This window comes from Notamacropus eugenii, chromosome 4 (assembly GCF_028372415.1).
Source record: "Notamacropus eugenii isolate mMacEug1 chromosome 4, mMacEug1.pri_v2, whole genome shotgun sequence".
Lineage (NCBI taxonomy): Eukaryota > Metazoa > Chordata > Mammalia > Diprotodontia > Macropodidae > Notamacropus > Notamacropus eugenii.
The window spans coordinates 85,266,188-85,285,583 of NC_092875.1; the positions used below are offsets into that span (position 1 = coordinate 85,266,188).

The 19,396-nt window shown below is 45.0% G+C and overlaps 1 protein-coding gene across 21 annotated transcripts in view; it reads right to left on the minus strand.

Moving 5' to 3' along the window:
* SCRIB (scribble planar cell polarity protein) overlaps positions 1-19,396 on the minus strand; it is a 72,677-nt gene that overhangs the window by 14,894 nt on the left and 38,387 nt on the right. For all 21 annotated transcript variants that reach the window (XM_072602593.1, XM_072602586.1, XM_072602589.1 and 18 more), the window contains 10 exons: positions 18,615-18,935; positions 18,096-18,176; positions 17,546-17,779; positions 15,946-16,056; positions 15,375-15,551; positions 15,086-15,202; positions 14,561-14,749; positions 12,740-12,850; positions 10,956-11,042; positions 5,801-5,860 (listed from right to left, as the gene is read on the minus strand). In XM_072602593.1, coding sequence (XP_072458694.1) covers positions 5,801-5,860; positions 10,956-11,042; positions 12,740-12,850; positions 14,561-14,749; positions 15,086-15,202; positions 15,375-15,551; positions 15,946-16,056; positions 17,546-17,779; positions 18,096-18,176; positions 18,615-18,935 — 1,488 coding nt within the window. The remainder of the gene's footprint in view (positions 1-5,800; positions 5,861-10,955; positions 11,043-12,739; positions 12,851-14,560; positions 14,750-15,085; positions 15,203-15,374; positions 15,552-15,945; positions 16,057-17,545; positions 17,780-18,095; positions 18,177-18,614; positions 18,936-19,396) is intronic.

The following is a 19,396-nucleotide window of genomic DNA, read 5'->3' on the forward strand; positions in this document are numbered from 1 at the left end:
GGGGTGCAGGAAACTTACTGACACCATCTTCACTAAAGTCAAAGACAAAAATTTCAATCATGCCATTCCTTTCTAATTCATAAGTCTATCTTGGGCAAAGGGTCAATACTAAGGGATCTGTGCCACAGATTCTCTAATTGGCTTCCTCCTTTTTCCAGCTAATGCTATATAAAGTCTCCTTTCACTGGCTTTGGAGCTGTTTATAAGGGCCTCCTCACACTTTCTGGCTTGATTTGTCCTGTCCTACTTAATTTAAGTTATCCTTTCCTAATCCATCCTCTGAAAGACTCCTTCTCAACTTACCCTCTTGTCATGGATAATACTGACATTCTGTAAAGTGAACTTTTCTTCCTCAGGTGGCCTCTGACTTTGTCAATAGGTGTGCTCTTCTCCTGCCTAGTCTCTACACAGATCTCTGTCCTTAAACTACAAGAGCAAGGTCTCCTCCCATCTACCCAGGGTCATAGCCTCATGGGCCCTTATTTATATACTTTGCTCTGCCCCTTGGTATCCCCCAAGGCTGCTATTGGTCTGGCCACAAGTGTGGCAGAATGTTAGTTGCTTCACCCAAGGCAGTGTCAGTGAATGGATTTCTTTTAGCCTGAGGCTTGACCTCAAAAACCACTTTGGCTTCTGACATTCCTCTCTACAGACAAGGTCACAGTATATCCCACCTACATACAGCCAGTCATCTTTAAGGACAAAAAGCCTTTATTGAACACTTGGTCCTTGTGCCTTTCCTGAATTATCCTCCCCATTCTCTTTTACAGAGTCAAAAACTCTTAGTTTCTGATCCATAATTGGCCGTACAAAGATTATTTGATGACAATTATGATAATTATTAAAGGCACAACTCAAGATATGCTTCTTTATTAAGCCTTGCCTGATTAATCCCCAAGTAGATTCCCCACTTACACTGAATAGTTCACTGTGGTACAGGGGAAAGAGGCCTGGGAGTAAGCCTCAGCTCTTCTACTTACTGACTTGTGAAAAGCTTAGACTTCCAGGCTGTTCTCTAAGTGTCAGTTTCCCTCATCAGTAAGACAGGGATATCACTTGTGCTATCTACAGCAGTAATGCTGGTAAATGTTTAACAAGTGACTCCCTGGGGAAAACATACATGGTGGGCATATTTTTAGCTTTAATCTGCATTATTAACATTTTCTCCACCACTTTATGTCTAGATGATCAACAAAACAATTAAATCCCAATTTGTAGCTTTTGCCTATTTCCCAGATAGAAAAACTCACGTTGAAAGTTTAACAACTGGCTCTCGTGACTCAGGAGAAGCTGGCTTTAGCACACCTCTGATGGCCTAACTACCTGAGACACTGAGGACTGAATGACTTAATGGTTATCCAGTGCTTGGTAAATAAAGCACTACAGAGTGTAAACGTCAACTACGAGTTCTATGCATTCACTAACTTGTGGCCTTTCAAACATGCGAGTGGTTCTCTCCCTCACTGGATCACAAAATTACACCATGTTCACAATCTACAATTCTCAAATCCCACTTTTCCTTGTTATTTTGCCTTTCCATCTTATTTACACTTATTTTCTCTTTGTCCTTATGACCATTGGTCCCTTGACCTGTTCTCCCAGTCCATCTATCTCCTCCACTCTGACTTCACACTCACTGATCCCAAACGGATCAATCACTTTAAAGATTCATTAGCCAAAATGCCTTCCACACTCAGAGAAAGAAATATGGAGGTCATTGGCAGAATGTAGCAGATCATGTTTGTGTGTGTGTGTTTTTGTGTATCATGTTTTGATTTGTTATATGACTTCTCCCATTTATTTTAGTCTGACTACATAGCATGACTATAGTGAAAATGTACTCAATAGGAAAGTATATGTAGAACCTATACAGAATTGTATGCAGTCATGGGGAGGGAGGGGGGGTGGGGGTGTAGGTGTGGGGGGGATAAAATCTCAATTGTATGGCAGTGATTGTTAAACATTAACAAAATAAATAAATAAATAAAATAAAATTAAAAAAAAAAAAGATTCATTAGCCAGCATCTTAGAATCCCTTGCTCAGAAGATCTTCTATTGCTCACACATGTAAATCCCTTGCTAGCTCTTCATCATTCGATTTTTTTCCTCCCTCTTGACTGTCACACTAAAGAAAATCACAAAATTTACCTGACTTCATTCATTACAAATTTATGCTGTATATCCTCAGCAGGGTACACCGTTACCTACTACTTGTCAGTCTTTTTACTTGACAATCTCACTGATGAAAACCTCATCCCCACGGTGGTTATTACTAACCTTATCTTCTCAGCCTCACTCACACCTGATTCTCTCAGATCTAACCCCTCCTTCATCCCCTCCTCCAAATAATGACATGCTCCTTTTCTGAGAAGGCGGAGTCCTAAGTGGGTTTCTACAGCCCCTCCCTGAATGCTCAAAAAAAAGCAGCATCTACTCTTACCTGTTTTTCATCTCATGGAAGAAAAGGTAAGACACTTAATGGTCATTAAGGCTAACACCTCTGCCTGTGTCTTGGCTCTTCCAGCATGTTGCTTCAATGGGCATTCCCCTCCCTCAAGGGTAGTCTTCAATCTCCCACTGTCCAATGACTCTTTCCCATTCTCTGGCACATACATTCTGGCCTCCCCAGTCCAAGAGTCATTCATTCTTTTACCCTTGCTAAAATCAGAGAATCACCCTTTGATTTCACCAAACTGCCATCTCACTTATCTCCTCCCCTTCATAGCTAAACTTCTACAAAGTTCTACCTTTGTTATCCCACCTCCTCAATCCCATGCTTGTCTGTTGGGTTCTTTCCAAGTTTATAGTGAACTTCTCTGAAACAACAGACACTGTGGGCCACCTCAACCTTCTAGAGAATCTCTTGAGTTAAAAAAATACTTCTCTGGTTTTCCTCTTGCCTCTAACTGTTCTCATCTTCCATCCAATCTCTTATAAGGCAGATGGTTCTCTAATGGTCTGCACTTGACCCTCTTCTTTTCTGAGGCAATCTCATTCACTCCTATAGATTCAATGACATCTCTATGAAGGTAAAGTCAATATCCACCTCATTTATGTTTATCACTCTAACACTGATTCTAAGCTCTGAGTCTCTATCTATAACTGAAACACAGAAACTCAGCATTGGAAGAAGTCTCAGAGATTATCTAGCCCAATCTATACCTGAACAGGAATTTTCTCTACTACTTCTCCAACCATATTTTGGTGATCTAGCCTCTGTAGGCAGCTAGGTGGTGAAGTGGATAGAAAGGTCAGACTTGGAGTCGGGAACACCTAATTCAAATCCTGCCTCAGACACTTCTTAGCTGTAGGACCCTAGAAAGGTCATTTTAATCTCTTTCAACCTCAATTTCGTCATCTGTAAAATGGGGATAATAATAGCACCTACTGACTCACAATGCTGTTATATGGTTCAAATGACATATAAAATGCTATATAAATGCTAGGTAGTATTATCATCATGATCATTATTATTTAAAGATCTCTAATGAAGAGGAACTGCCTACACAAGACATTTCCACCTATACCTTTAACCCAACATATTCCTCTTTATCCCCCAAAATTGTTCTTCCTTCCAACTTTACAATTTACACTCACATCGTTATTTATGTTGGAAATCTTAGGTACCTCTGAGCCTCAGTTTCCTACTCTATAAAATGAGGGGACAAACTCTATGATATGTATTGTTCCTTTCAAAATTATGATATCTGACTCCTCTCTTTCCCTTAAGTCTCAATCCCAATCACTTACCCAAATCTTCCAATTCAACTTTAACTTCTCCCTATTTCCACTGCCACCATCCTAGGTAAAGGTCTTCATTACTATCTATCTAGTATTGCCTCCTGATAGCAATTCCTACCTCTACTCTGTGTCCCTCCCCTCCTTCCCCAATCCATCCTTCATTACTACTACCAGCCTTATCTTTTTTATACATAGATATAAGAATATCTTCCTCCTTAATCCAACCTAACACACATTTACTATTTAAACACCTAATATATTCAAGACAGTGTACTAAGCACTTGATATAAACAGAAAAAATGAAAGAAAAAACAACACATCTGTCTCAAGGAATTCTACAACAATTCTTGGCGTGAGACCTCACAAATGATCACAGAAGGTAGTTGGTGCCAGGCAACTCAAATCATCATGACTCTGCCCACCATCTCCCCTTATACCTTACTGGACTCTGAACCCAAGAGCTTTGGGAAGATGAGTATCATTCAAATCACCTGCTTCTAACCCAGTCCTGGATCTGATCACTGAGAAAAGCAATCATTATTGAGAAAAGGCCCACGTTCCTTCTCACTGCCAAGAACAACTGCTCACCAACTGCCACTGACAGGCAGATGTGGGAGAGGCAGCACTCTCTGCCTGCTGCCCCTGCCCCCTTCCGCTCCCTGCACCCCATTCCCCTTAATCCCCAGTTCTGTTTCCAGCCTAGCCATCAGAGCCATCATCTAGGAAAGTAATGTTGTGGAACAGGGGATAGCCACCTGCATCAACTACCAACTAACTCACATGGCAAGCAAGACAACTCAGCTGAAGTAACAATGTACTCTAAGGTAGAGATAGGGAGCAACATGGGTGAGACAAGTCAAGCCACTCCCCTACTAGCTTGACGACCATCTTCCCTTCTATTGCATATTCCCAATTTATTCTGTGTAAAGGGTGTCCTAAAAGCCTTAGTGCAGTTAAAAGACTTTTGGGACACACTGTATATCTTATCTGTACATAGCTGTTTGCATAGTGTCTCCCCCAATAGACTGGGAACTCCTTGAGAGCAGAGACTAGGGTTTGGGTTGTTTTTTGCCTTTTTTTGTTATCTCCAGAATGTAACACAGTTCCTGAAATGCTAAAGCACTTAATAAATGACTGCTGACTGACTGAACCCAAGAACCTTGGGAATAGCAATGCTTCTACCCGTGTCTGCAGTCATCCTGGGAAACGCCTCTAGAGATGCAGATGGGTAACTGATGCTGTCGGGGCTACAGCTATAGCTACTGAACACTCAGAAAGGAAAGTTCTTGCCACCAAAGCCTTGGTGCTGTCAAATGGTTCAGCATCAGAAATTGATAGGATCTGAGACATGACCAGCCTCTCACCACTAGCTGCCTCCTACATATTTTGAACCGAGTATCCTCTAAGGACTCAAGTTTAAATGTGGCATCTGTCACGTGAGCCCCATCTGGGTCTATCCTCTATTCCATCTGGGGTTGGCCTACAGGAACTCTGAGGTTCTAATTCTTGGATCCTTTTTGAACACTGAACTCTCTTGTTTGTTAGTGTTGCTAACTCCTCAAATTATCTGCATTGACTTCTCTTTTGTGTCTGTATGTAGGGTAGCTTGAGCATGTGACTTTGACACTGTCAATGCTTCACAGATGTCTGCACAAGTGACATGAAGACTGCCTTTTCAGGCCCTGTGCTTGTCTCACTCTTCTCCTGAATTGTGAGTGAGTGCATGAGGATGGGCCCCTGCCTTACCTAATCTATCTCCCTCAGCACCACAGCACAGTGTTCTGCACACACTAGGCCCTCAGTACAGGTTTGCTGAAGGAAGTTTCACAGGTGTGGGCAACTGGAAGTTACTTAATGAGTGTTCTGTCATTCCAATCACATCAGGATTTCCTGAAGGGAAAGGGGGCAGGCCTCTGCCATCCTACCCAGGGCTCCTAAAGAGTGAGGAGTCTTGATTAAAGTCAGGAAAAAAAGATTCTCCTGCCAGGCTCTCCCTCCCACTACTATAGATTCTCCAGTGCAATATCATCTCCTGGTCTCATCCCCCACTGACACTCACCTGTTGGCTACTGGGAGAGCGGGGGGCATCAGTAGGGTTTCCTATGGCCCCTGGAGAAACCTAGAAGAGACAAGGAGACCAAGTTGTGAGGTGATGGAGGGGAAAAGAGAGAGACAGGAGGATGACACACAGATGCAGTCATTATAATTTCGTGAGGCCCACAGAGGATAAGTCTATGCATACGTATAAATGTATATGCATATATCAATATATGTCTTTATGGGTATGGAGTTAAAAGGCTAGGACAGAGAAAAGTACAGGAAGTTGAAGGGGTGAAGGGTCAAGGGCAGGCTAAGTGATTTGGGTGTGGGACAGAAAAGGCTTTAAGTATCTTCTGTAGGTGTCTTCATGGATAATAGGGAAACAAATGAATAGGAGGAAGAAGATACTGTGAGACCTACAGATGAAGGAAGGTGTTGAGAGGTTAGAGTCCCCCAGTTTCTCTCTTTCCTCCAGTCCCTTTTCTAGGGCTGGAAATTAGGGATCACAATTAGTGCCTCTTAGATTCATCCTAGTCCCCAGCCCAAATTCCCAGGTTAGTCTCCATGACACAGTTATTGGGGTAAGGGTGAAGGACTGCTTGCCTTGGGGATGCAGAGGCTGGTCTTCAGCACCCCTCCCTGGCCATATCCCAGGGGAGGGCCCCCTAGGCATGACGTTCCCCGGTTGGCCAGCACAAAAGGGTTCTCCCCAAACGGAATTGGCTTGGAATCCACCAGGCTCTCCCCCTCCCCCAAGGGCTCTTCGGGACTTCTTGGGGAGGCACTCTTGACTGGGGTAAACCTAGTGAGACCCTTGCTACTTTGGGTCAAGGCTGAGACCTCTGAGCTGCCCTCAGCCCTGTGCAGGTCTGCTGGGGCTCTGTCCATCGCGCTGGCCTTGGGCTCCCAGATATTGTCACGCAGGAGAGAGGAAAACTGGAGCTTCACATGAGAGAGAGATGGAAGACAGACCGACAGAGATGAGACACACAGAAAAGGAGAACAAGTGAGGAAGGGAGATGGAAGAAGAGATGAGGAAAGATGATGGACAAAGTGTAATAGAACCCAAAACAATGCTCCCTGCCCCTGATTCAGCCAGCCTAGCGTCCCACCTCTGTCCAGGTTATCAAGAGATGGCTTAGAAAGACATATTGTTTCTGAATGTTAGAGACATCCCTATAGTTCTCTCAAGTGGAACTGGAACTTGATGATTTATCAAAATTCTATTTAAATCTCCATTTCCAGCCTGGCCCAGCTTCTGCAGCTGCCACTTGGTGTATGACTTTTTTGTTTCATGTCCTACCTAAGTCCCTCTCAGACCCTACAACCCACAGTCTGCGCTCTGATCCGTTAGTTCATGTTTGCTCTATTTGTCTGAGGAATTTACTGACTTGGACCTTGTACTCTCTCACCTTCAGCTTCCTCAAATTACAAGGCCTGAGCTTTTCACCTTGTCTTCAACCATCTTCCCTCATTCCTATGGTCTTGCTCTTTTCTGAACATCCTTTGGTCCTGCTACGTCTTGCATGATGTCTACCGAGCAGCAGGCCTGCACTTTGGGCTAGGTGAAGCTGACAGCAGGTGAATATTAGCGTCCCTATTCCCAGCCCTTGCTGATACTGGCCACCTATCTAACCACTACATGCTTAGCGCATGTCCTCAAGGGATAGCCACAAAACTGCAAGGGTTTATAAAGGCCATTCAAGTCGAACCCTTATCTGAACGAGAATCTGCTCTATAACGATTCTTAGGTCCTTCTCCTGGTAGTCTCTGTGAGCTAAAGTCCAGAAGCCTGGAGTTTGAATGGATTCTTCCCAAACATCACTCTGTATTTGCTTGTACTAATGCTCCCCTAGTCCCACGTTCAGCTTCAAGAATTCTCAGTGCAGTCTATTAGAGCAACATTTCACTCCCCACCAAAGCTGAAAATCATCTGCCACCTTGGCTATTTTAGTGTATAGTTCCTCTTCTAGGTAATTTTTTTTTTAAAGGTTAGCTAGGATGTGTCCTTGAACACGTCTCTGGAAGACCTTCCCCACTAATCACAGTTCTTCATCTATGGCCATAGAAGTTTTAAAAACAACACCTCTTTTATGTTACTGCCTTTGGAGGCTTGGAGCCTTCACTCTAACAGTTGACTTAAATTATCACAGAAATAACAACAGGCCATGGAAAAAATTTGTCTGTGACTAAAAATGTACATTCATTTAAAAAAAATGTCCAAGTATGTCTGGCTGTGTCCTCCCCTTGTTGAGCCCTGGACAGCTGCTGGCCTTGTCTTCTTCGGCATCCAGGCTCCAACCACCATCTTCAGCGGGAGGCATGATGGCTGTGTGCCAGGCCTCCTGAACAGCGCATGTTTTGTCAGGACACATTACACATTTTCAACAAGCCTTCCCCAATTTCATGCCTGAATTCCTTTGAAACTTTCCAATGCCTGTCCAGGAGAGTTCACCGAAATCTAATGTGTTAATTGGATCTAGAACATCCTGCATTTTTACCACTGCCTGATCTGTTACTGCTGACTCAGGTGCTCTTCCAAAAGGCAGTTTAGGAGTCTCCCTGCTACCCTCCCTCAGTAAAGACCAGGGCACAGACGTGACTGAGCTGGCTGCACAAAATCTCCCTTCCCATTCAGGAGCCCACCTTGGGCAATCTGACCAAACGACCTGCTTCAAAGATCCTGATGGCTTCCTTTTTTTCATCAGCTTATTTATGGACCCGCTTTCTGATGGCTTTGGGGTCCCTGTGCAAGGTCCTCCTCAAAATCTTTGTGTTATTACCAGCAGAAAACATGAAAAAAGGGATAAGCAGGAAAAAGGACAGGGAAGAGAAAGGAATGGGAGAAAATGATCAAAGGGAAAGAGGGAGTGAGTTTGAGAAAAAAAGATAAGGGAATGGTGCAGAAAGATCAGGAAAGGAGAGAGGAATATGGGGGAGAATGGGAAATGTACAGGATCAGGGAGAGTGATGGGAAGGGGTTAGTACTAAAATTAAATCCCTAGCTTCTCTGCAGCAGAACCTTGCTTATGTCCCCTGCGCCCTTCCCACTTTTTCCTCTTCTCTTACAACCCACCTTTAAACTGATCTCCCTCCCTGCGCCCTACTGTACAGGTACCCACAAAATCCTCCCCCAAGATCCCCAACAGAGCTGCAGTCTCCTCACCTCCTCTGGAGAACACTGGTCTCCAGGACTAGAGCTGCCCTGGGCTACACCCCTTTCACCAGCCCTTCAACATTCCTGAGGGTCCTGGGCTTCCCAGCTGTTGGCTTGCCCTTGATCACACCCACCCAGCCAGCTATTTTTATCTGGGGGGAGGGGAGAGGAAAAAAATGAGGAGGGAATAGAGCTGTGGGAAACACCCTATATGGAAGGAGAGGCATTGAGAACTGAGGCAAAGATTAATGGACAAGAACAGATTTGGGAAAATGGGGAGACTTTGGTAAAACCTCATTACATTTAATACCAGTGATCCTTCTTCAACCTCTATAATGTTATCGATATCTATGTCTATATATCTATATATCTATATCTATATCATCTATATCTATCTATCTATCTATCTATCTATCTATCTATCTATCTATCTATCTATCTATCTATCTATCTATAACATAATACTATAATATATTGTCCTGGCTTTCTCTGACCTCCCTGACTCCTCTTTTCCTGATACATCTTCCTTCTCCCAACCTCTGGATCAGGTTAGGACTTATGGTTGTGTCCTAACAGTCTCCAACCCTCTGCTATTCTCTCAACTTTTACCCTTAGCATGTAATTCATCAGTTTACATCACTAGTCCTGACCACTCTTCTAAGTGCCAGCGTCACTAAATGGCTTAGTTGCTCCAGCACATCTAATTAATAAATATCTTCCTAACTTGCCATTTCTGTTGTCTACATATGCTAAACTGAAAACATCAAGGTCACCTGGGCTACCACTGTCAGAAGCTCTCTTTGACTCTCCTTAGGATCCCAGGTTTAGAGCTGAATGGAACCTTAAAAGTTATCTAGTCTAAAACTCTTCATTTTATAGAGGAGGAAATTGCAGCCCACAGAGGTCAAGGGACCTGCTTGCCCATGGCCATGGTTAGTGAGGAGGAGAGCCAGGGGCTGAGCCAAGCCCAGAAGGTGGCCTTCTATAGCACTCTGTAAGTCACCAAGGCCTCCACAGTCTTTCTAGCATTTATCCCTTCACAATCCATCTCTCTACCAAGTTTAAGGGACCACCAGGGAAAGGACTCTGCCTTATCTCACCTGGCACATCCCTAAGGTCGGGTTCCAGTGTTCTACATACTCTATCTACAGGTACTTATAAGCTTATTGTTGCTGCACCCTCAGGGAATCCTTATCAGTGTCTCTTACTCAGACCATGGCACTAGCTTTCTAACCTACCCCCTACCTCCAGTTCTCCTCCTTCTCAATCCATTTTAAAATACTATTTTTACCAGGTTAGACAATCTACAATCAATTACCAATATCTTCTATATGCCCAGTGTTTTACTGGCCTCTCCATTGTCTATTACAGACCAATTCCATATCCTTCCTCATCCTGGCATTTAAAGCCACTGGCAATCTGGGCCCAACCTAACCTTCTGGATGTCTCTCCTTTCTGCCTCATACTCAGCTTCAGCTGGTCAGTTTCCTCACTGTGTCTAGAAATGCCCTGTGAATTCCTGACCTCATCTTTGCTCATATTATTCCTCCAGCTTGGACAATCCTTCCTACTTCTAGACATCCTATATCCTACCTGTCTTTTAAGGCTCCAACTCAAGCTCATCTCTACCCAGAAGCCCTAATTGATTCTCCCAAACTCTTTGCGGCCCCTCAGCACTCACTGACATCTGTCCCCTACTCTACCACCCTTCGTATTCACCCCCATACAGCTCACTGTAGAATTTAGGGAGAGGGAGAGATAGAAGGAGGGAAAGGGAGGGAGAGGGAAAGGGAAAGATGGAGGAGAGATGGAGAGAGGAAGAAGAAAAGAGGGAGAAAGAGAGAGACAGTGAGAAAGGGAGGGAGAGGAAGAAGTGGGGGGGGAGAGGAAGAAAGAGAGAGAGAGAGAGAGAGAGAGAGAAAGAAAGAGAGAGAGAGAAGGAGAGGAAGAAGGAGAGAGAGAGAAACCACACAAGTGCTAAAGTACTGGAAAAGGAGGAGGAATGGCAATCACTCACCCTAGAATTGATCCTTTGGATACTGCTGCTCCCAGGCAAAGCAGCCAGGGTTCGGTAATCCAGCCTCAGAGGTTCTGGACTAAGGGCCTGCAAGAAAATCCAAAGAAAGTATACCTGTGAGAAAGTGCATGTGTCTATATGAGAAGGAACATGTAACACTGACCAGAATGATAAGCTTAGAAACCTTGCAATCCAACCAGTAGGGCAGAGGGGATGCCTGTATACATGTCCTTCCCCAGAAAGGAAGCTATTTGAAAGCAGAGGCTATTCCAGTCTTGTACTAATATACCCAGACCTAGTATAATAGTTTACTTGGAGGGAATGTTTAGTAAATATTTGTTGAATTTAACTGAGAAGACTTAGTGGTGGTGAGGCTGTATGTATGACTGTTGTCACGCTAACTACCATGTCAAAGAGAGGTTAGAATTGCTCTGCTTGGCCTCAGAAAAATTAGGAGAAATAAGAGAAGTTACAGAGTTCAACTCAGTGTAAGAAAGAACCTCCTAACAATTAGAGCTATTCCAAAATGGAATCAGGGCTACCTTGTTCTAGTTAGTTCCTCCATTTCTGGAGGTCATCAAATAGAAGCTAGATGAACACTTGTCAGTAATACTGTCAAAGTAATTCCTTTCAGATGAGAGTTGGATGCTATTATCTTCCAGAGTCCTTTCCAATTATGAAATTCTGTGGTTCAGAGATCTCTCTATAACACATATAGGTGTGTAAATAATGTGCATGAGTGTATGTATGTATGAAGGGTGGAGCCAGAATGGGTAGGAATTTTTAGGAAGTCTTAGGGAGAACTGGCATTGATCTTTGGCCACGGGCTAGCTGGTGGCTCTAGGACACAGGGGACATGGGAATAAATATACTGAGAAAATTGTAGAAAGCAAGATCTCAGATAGAGAGACAGTTAATAGACAGACAAGCAGGAAGAATCACGGGTTAGACCCACAGACTTGGCCCAAAAGATTGAGTAATCTCTCGCTCTTAGCGCATGCTCTCTCTCACCCCTCTTCTCTCTCTTTCTGTCTATACATACACACACACACACACACACACGAATATATGTGTATATACCAACACACATATGTGTGTATGTATATATGCATGTTTCTTTTTCTTCAAAGGCCTACAAGGGTACTTCCTGTTGTCTATTTCCTACCTACAGGCTCCTGCACCAATCCATGGCCATAGGATTTAGGCAGGAAGGGCAAGAGGACACAGGAGGAAGCAAAAAGACTGGAGGCCAGGGGAAAGAGCAGAGCCTACAACACCTATTTCTTGCCCTTTGCGTGTGTGTGTGTGTGTGTGTGTGTGTGTGTGTGTGTGTGTGTGTGTGCGTGTGTGTGAGAGGGGTCGGGGGGGAAGGAGGGAGAAGGAGGGAGGGAGAGAGACAGACAGACAGACAGACAGACAGACAGACACAAACTAGAGGTCAAAGAAGAGGAGCTGAGCTTTTGATTAGGTTGCTCAGTATGTCCCAAACCAGCACTGATCATTTAAGCCAATACATTATGAGGCTGAGGGAAAAGGCAATAAGAAGGGTAGGGAGGAGAGTGGAGAAGTCTCTTTCCCAAAGAGCCTTAAAGATTTGATCTGAATTCACTATGCTCATTATTGATTTCAAGTTTTCTTTTTTGAGCATCTGTCTCCTGAGAGCAGCCACATGGATAACAACTAACTCATCAACTCACCAGGAAATCTCCTCACTCCTGTCAGTCAGTGAGAGGAAGTAGGCCACTCAAGGGACCCTGTAGAGGCTGACTAGAGGGCATACTGACCTTGTCCAGGTCTTCAGGGCTCACATCTCGATCGATGGATGAGATACTCTCCAGGCTGTTTTTGCGCCCAATACCAGCAGCAAAGGGGTTGGCAATGACACCTGGGGACATCTGGGGGAGGGGAAAGTAAAAAGGGAGGGGTATGTGAAGACCCAGTTTCAGAAAGAGAGTCCTGTTTGTGACTGATCTCAAGCCAAGGTAGGTACTACTGCATAGATGTAGTACTACAAGTGTGTAAACTTTGAGGAGGGTTGTCTTGTGTATCAGGTTAATTTTGATATCTTAAAATATTTAACTCTAATAAAAAAACAAAAACAAAAACTCACTGCTATAGCACTATTAGATTAATAAAGCACTTTCTTCATGACTACTCTCTGAGGTAGGTAATTCAAATATTATTATTTTGCAGATCAAAGGTTTGGTGACTTGTCTAGGGTCAGGAAGCAGATAAGCAGTTTCCAGAATTAAAATTTAGGTCTCTCCTGACTCCATGCCCACTTTGTACATTTTAAAAACCTAATTCTGAACAGGGGCCCATAGGCTTCCAAAAACTGAAGCTTAACCCTTTGATTTTACAGAGGAAGAAACTGAGACCCACCTAACTTCAGCTTACAAAGCACACTGTGGCAGAGCCGAGTCTGAGCCCTAGGGCCAGGTGCTTCTGCAAGGCCTTTCACCTCACTTACATGCAGCTTGTGGGTGTGTTAGGCTACTTCTTCTATATGTGTACACAAGGGGAAGGCTCTCTGAGGGAAGGGCTCTGGAGCCTAGAATGTCTGGCAGTGTCTCAGTAAGTGTTTAATTTTAATTTGGTGATCGGAATGACTTCAAGAGCAGGAAGAGAACCTCCCAGAGCTACTGAAATGCCTTCTGAGGCTGAGGATAACCCAAGGGTGCTGTGCCCAATCAGCACCAAACCAAGAATCAAACCCAAACTCTTTCTTTTCTGTCACTCAACATTTCTATGCAGTTACCAAGTCTTTCCAACACTACTTTATAACAGCTTCCTCTTCCATCTCCATGTCTCCAGCAAGTCCAGGCCCTCATCACCTCTCACCTCAATTAAGGCAACACCATCTGAATTCAGCTCTTGGTCTCCGCTCTCCTCTTTTGTAAAATTCAGTCTCCCACAATCAACTTCCTGACCATGATACCCCTCAACCATCAGGGGTTCCCTCTACCAACCATCAGGGGTGCCCTCTACTTATAAGGTAAAATACAAACTCCTCAGCTTGGCATTCACAATCTGGTTCCAGTCTACCTTTCTAGAAATTATTCTCTATTTCAGCCAAACTGGCCTATTTTAATGTTAGGGATCACTGGAAGCCTAACACTTGTGCAAGTAACCTGGAATCTGAATCAGTGGGTGAGCAGTCACCTGGGGTATCAGTTAATAGTGTGGAATACTGTGTATATTAAGAGAGGGAAACTAAACCTGTGCCTATTTCGTGAGCAAGCTGGGGGCTGCTGATTGTGAGGATTTCAAGGACTGTTTGGAGGCTCAGGTCACTAAGTAAATATCTTCCAGAGATATTCTTTCTGCTGTTTTACAGATGAAAGATGGAGGCTCCTTAGAGAGGTTAAATGAATGACCTGGCCAGGCCATTTGGTCAGATCCTCTCTAAGACCAACGAATATCCTCTTCACCCTGGCACTTTTTGCCATTTTACTCTCCTAATCAATCCTCTCAGGCGCTCCAGGGGTTTTCTCCCCCATTAGAAATAAAACTCCCTGTAGGTAGAGACTTTTGCATTTATACTCATAGCACTCAACTTAGCACAGCACATAGCTCTCTCCCATGTCATTGGCTGGGTGACTGACCTCAAGGGCAGCAGCAGCGACAGGGTCAAAGCCATCACAGACAAGCACTGTGAGGGTGTCTCCAACGCCACGAAGTAGCTGCACTGCCTCGGTGTGCGTCAGACCCAACAGACTCTGCTGATTCACCTCGAGGAGCCGCATTCCCACTCTAAGACGGCCATCTCGCCCAGCAGCACCTGCTGGGCTCACCTAGGAGACAAAAGGAAATTGAAAGAATAAAGATGGAAGTTAGGGATATCAGGAAGATGAAGGGAAAACCCAGCAGACTGCCAAGTGTTCATGCCAATGGAAAAATGTTACAGCACATGGCACTGGGGGAGTCAGGCTCTGACATCAGGAAGCACAGGGCACAAAACACATCTATATAAAAAGCAGATCTTGGGGGTCAAAGGGGACTCTGAGAGTAGATATGGTTAAAGGGAAACTTGCCAAGATTTAGTGGGAAAGAGCAGGGTAAGAAAACCCCCAGGATCTTGGAGATGTTTGTTTTGGTAGAAGATTCCTCTAGGTTTCAGGAGTCCTTACCTTGGAGATGAAGACACCTTCATCAGTGGGATCAAAGGGGTTCCCAGCATGACCTTTGGCTCCACCTCGTATGCTGATCCCCAGTTTCTCCCCAGGGGCCTTTTCAATGCAGATCTCCTAAAGGTAGTAGAGGTGGGAAAAAAAAAAAAGAGGCCAAAGAAGCCATCCATCAACATCAGAAGGTTGCTCCTATAATGCCACATCTCTCCAATCCCAACAAAATTTCACTTGTATCCTCAGACTCAGCCCTCTGCCCCTCCTCCATTATAGCCTGGTTGGAGATATATACCTTCATGCCTGGTGGGGGAGGATCCCTCCGCACCAGCAGACACAATTCAGGAGTAGGGCTGAGTAGGGCATTCACAGCTTCTTGGTGTGTAGCCCCCCGAACATCTTGCCCATTCACTGCCAGAATTCGGTCACCCACACGCAGCCCACTTCGAGCAGCCAATCCCCGAGGAAGCACCTGGCAGAAACATAATAGTAGCGGTACACGGCAGTACAGGAAATTCAATGGAATAGGGCAGTCAGATAGAATTGAATGACAGAAACTAGGAAGGGGAAGGATACTTGCACAGGCCTAGCCAAATAAGAGCATCAAATGGCACGTGCTGGCTTTTTTGGACTGTCTTTCCTCTAGCCTCAGATTCTAGAAATTCTGTTTCCTCAGTGATTCCACAATCCAACATCCCTCCATCCAGGCAGTGTACAGCCATACTCATAGCACATATATCTACCATTTGCAAACACTATCCTCACTGACAAGCTGGCATGGGGTTGGGTGGGGTATTCCTGAGATACAGCCCCACTTTTCATAGACATGATTTGCTCCCTTCCTCCCGTCCCCCCAGTTCCACTACCTTAGAGATGAACACACCGGGCTCCTGGATCCCAAATGGGTGGCTGGAATGGTCAGAGCCTCCAACAATACTCAGCCCCAGAGGCCCACCAGCCTTCACTAAGCAGATTTCCTGGAGATATTTAAGGGCAATGAAGAAGGTGTGACAAGTTAGTTAAGGAAGACTGTGGCTACTGGGCCACAGATGGGGAATTGTCTTGGGAAAAAATACTGCAAAGGGTAGGTAGGATTCATATACTTAATAGAAGCTCACATCTTTGTAGCACTTTTATAGATACAAAGTACCTGATGCAGATTATGAGTATGAGCTTTCTCTGGATAAGGAAAAGTAATCAAGACCTATTTTTATAAATAATCTGGCAGAGAGACTGCACAATGAAATCTCCAAGGTTGTAGATGACAATAAGCTCTTTTAAGTGAAATGCTAACCCAGTGAAGGTAAACATCAATATAAACTTCTGAAGTTAGGTGAAAGAGCCTAAGAATGGCAAGGAAACCATTTGGTCTAGCGTAGGGTAAGGTATCTGGGGATATCACCCAAACTTCTTATAGGATGAAAAGACTACTCTTTGTGATAAGAGGGACCTTAGAAGCCACTGGAAACTTCTGGCATTAGAGCGACAGTGAAGTTGGAAAGGCTCACAGAGACTATCCAACTCATTCTTCGCATCATAGAGAGGAGGAGTCTGAAAGGAGCGACTTGCTCAAGGCTTCAGGGCTAGTTAGTAGCCCTGTCGAGACTGTCTCCCAATCCTCAACCTGGAACTGTTTTCCAAAGACCATCATCAGCCCAATGGATCAAAAATGCTGGGCACTACAAGGAAGGGACAGGGAAGAGACATGTCTCCCCTTCATACACAGGGGATTCTGTGTGTAGGTCTAGCTTCTAAACCTCAAGGAAAATACAATAGGGCCACCTGAGACAGTCCCAAGGATAGCTAAAGTGATTTAGGCATAAGAGAGGGAAATGGCAGGTAGGAGAGAAAGATGCTGGGTATGACAAGAACATATGGAGACAGACTGAAGAATCTCAGCCCTTTCAGTCTTGAAGACCAAAGCTGAGAGTGCATCCAAGTCTATAAAAATCTGAAAGCCAGGGAGAAGCAGCTTACTCATCAAATTCCAGACATTAGGCTCATGCCTCTCTGTGCATGACGGGAGGCAGATTTTGGGTCTAACAACTGGAAGACCTACATCACACAATGGAGAGTAAATTTATGGAACTAATTATACTGAGTATCGGTACTAGTTGAAGACAGAGATTCAAAAACTTTAAATAAATCCTGAGATCGCTGTGAATTACTAAACAGAGCAAGAGATGTATGGTGACATCTTTGACATAGGTGTGGATGTGAGGACAAATATAGCCTCCCCATGCTTACAAAAGACAAAATCCTGGTTTAAGGGGTATATAACAGGGATGATCCTAGGAGGTCTAAAAAAAAAATTCATAGGAGAGAAAGGAATAATTGACCTCCTTAGAAGGGGAAGGGGAAACATTAGGCAGAGGGAAGTAGGAGGAAAATAAGATGTGTGAGGGAAGAAATGAAGGCAGGTGGGGACTAGGGAACAAAGAAGGGAGAGGGTTGGGGGCTCCTCACCTCCACAGGATATGGTCCTTCAAGAGTGGTAGCCATGAGGCTAGGAGGGGGCCCAGGCTCCCCCACTGCCATGGGTGTGACAGGGCTGGGGGGCAGAGGGGAGCTGAGTGGTGGGGCAGGGGTGAGAGGCCCATCAGCCTCTCGTTCCAGCAGCAGCGTGATGGTGGGGGAGGCAGCAGTAAGCAGTGCGACTGCCTGGTCATGTCTGGCCTCTGTCATGTCTACCCCATTGATCTGGAAGAATTGCCCCCAGGAACAGAGATCAGGGACCAGAGAAGCAAGACAGCTATCCCTGACCCCCCATTCCTGTACAAGGGCCAGAACAGACAGAAGCAGCGCTGAAGAGACAGTCCCAGCTCTTACCACCCTGGTCAGCCAGAGGCTCCAACAGACCTCCCCCCCAACTGGGCTGGTTTGGCCCTTCAGTGCAGCCACACCCCTACCCCATAATCTTGCAATCCCAAAGCAGAGTGAGATAGAAAGATTGCTAAACAAGAGCCCATGTGCAAGTTTTGAGGAAAGAAGAGATCCCTGAGAGCTGGCCACTCACTGAGATTACTCGGTCCCCAACCTGCAATGTGCCTGCCCGATGGGCAGCCCCACCTTCAGCAATCCTTGAGATGAAGATTCCCTGGGCAGAGGACAGAACAGTTAGCTCCTGCTCTATACCCCTCACACCCTCCTTCACACAACTGCATAATCATAAGGAACCTCAGAGGCCATCTTTCTCCTTACCTTTACTTACTCAGATTCATTCCAGCCCCTCCTTTCCCTCCCTGCCTTCCCAGCAGACTAACCCAAGAGCTTTGAGAAAATCTTACCTCTGAATCACTGTCCCAAAATACCCCTGCCAGTGGGTGTGGAGGGGGGGATCCAATGTCACTAGGGCTATTCCCAGCTCCTGACTCAGGTTTCATGGGAATATAGGAAAAGTGACTATCCTATTCTCAGGCTCTTCCTCTTTTCTCATCACCTACCTACCATACCCTTAACTATAACCTTGATCTTTCACTCTTATCCCAACCTTCCACCTCGTCCCACTCCTTCAACCTGCATTCTATCCTCTCACCCCATCTCCTGCTCGGTAGGGTGTAGAACCTTTGCCACCAGCAATGCTGAAACCAAGGCCTCTTTCGCTTCTGACCAGGAAGGTAGTATGCCGTTGTCGAGGAGGGCCAGCAGGGCTGGAAGGCTCAGGCAGACGAAGGACACTCCCCCGCCTCTCCCGGGGACTGTAGTCATCCTCAGGACGCAAAGGAGTGACTGTGATTGCATTCTCTGGCTCCACCATCCGTTCCCGCCACACTCTCATCAATACAGCCCCACCTGCACCCCGAAGTGCCTCCACTGCCTCATGGTGCTCAGCCCCTTGCAGGGTTACACCATTCACCTGTGGAGGAAAGACAAAAGGAAAGTCAAAGAACAGCCACAGAAAGAGTAACACATACACATCCCCTTCATCACTCTACTGAAACTTTTTAGTCTTTGCATTTTCCTTCTACTCCTAACATCCTACTGAAATTACACTTTCAAAGTAGCCCAAAGACCATGTTTCCCTTCCCCTGACATACAATTGCCTCCAAAGCCAATGGCTGACCAGCTGTGACCCTAGCATCATGTATAATGTATACTTTCAAGAAAATCTCCTGTATTCAGAAGCCCACTGGCCCCAGAAAGACAGATATATTTCTCTAGATGTCAACTGATGCCTTTCTGCCCCCTAGGCTTTTGTAACAATGTACAGAATAAATCTTTTACTGACTTGTATTTCCAAATATAATAGAGGGGGTTTTCTTGCCACAACACAAAAGAGAAAAAAAAAAAAAGATTTTTATCCCCCCCTAGCAGTCA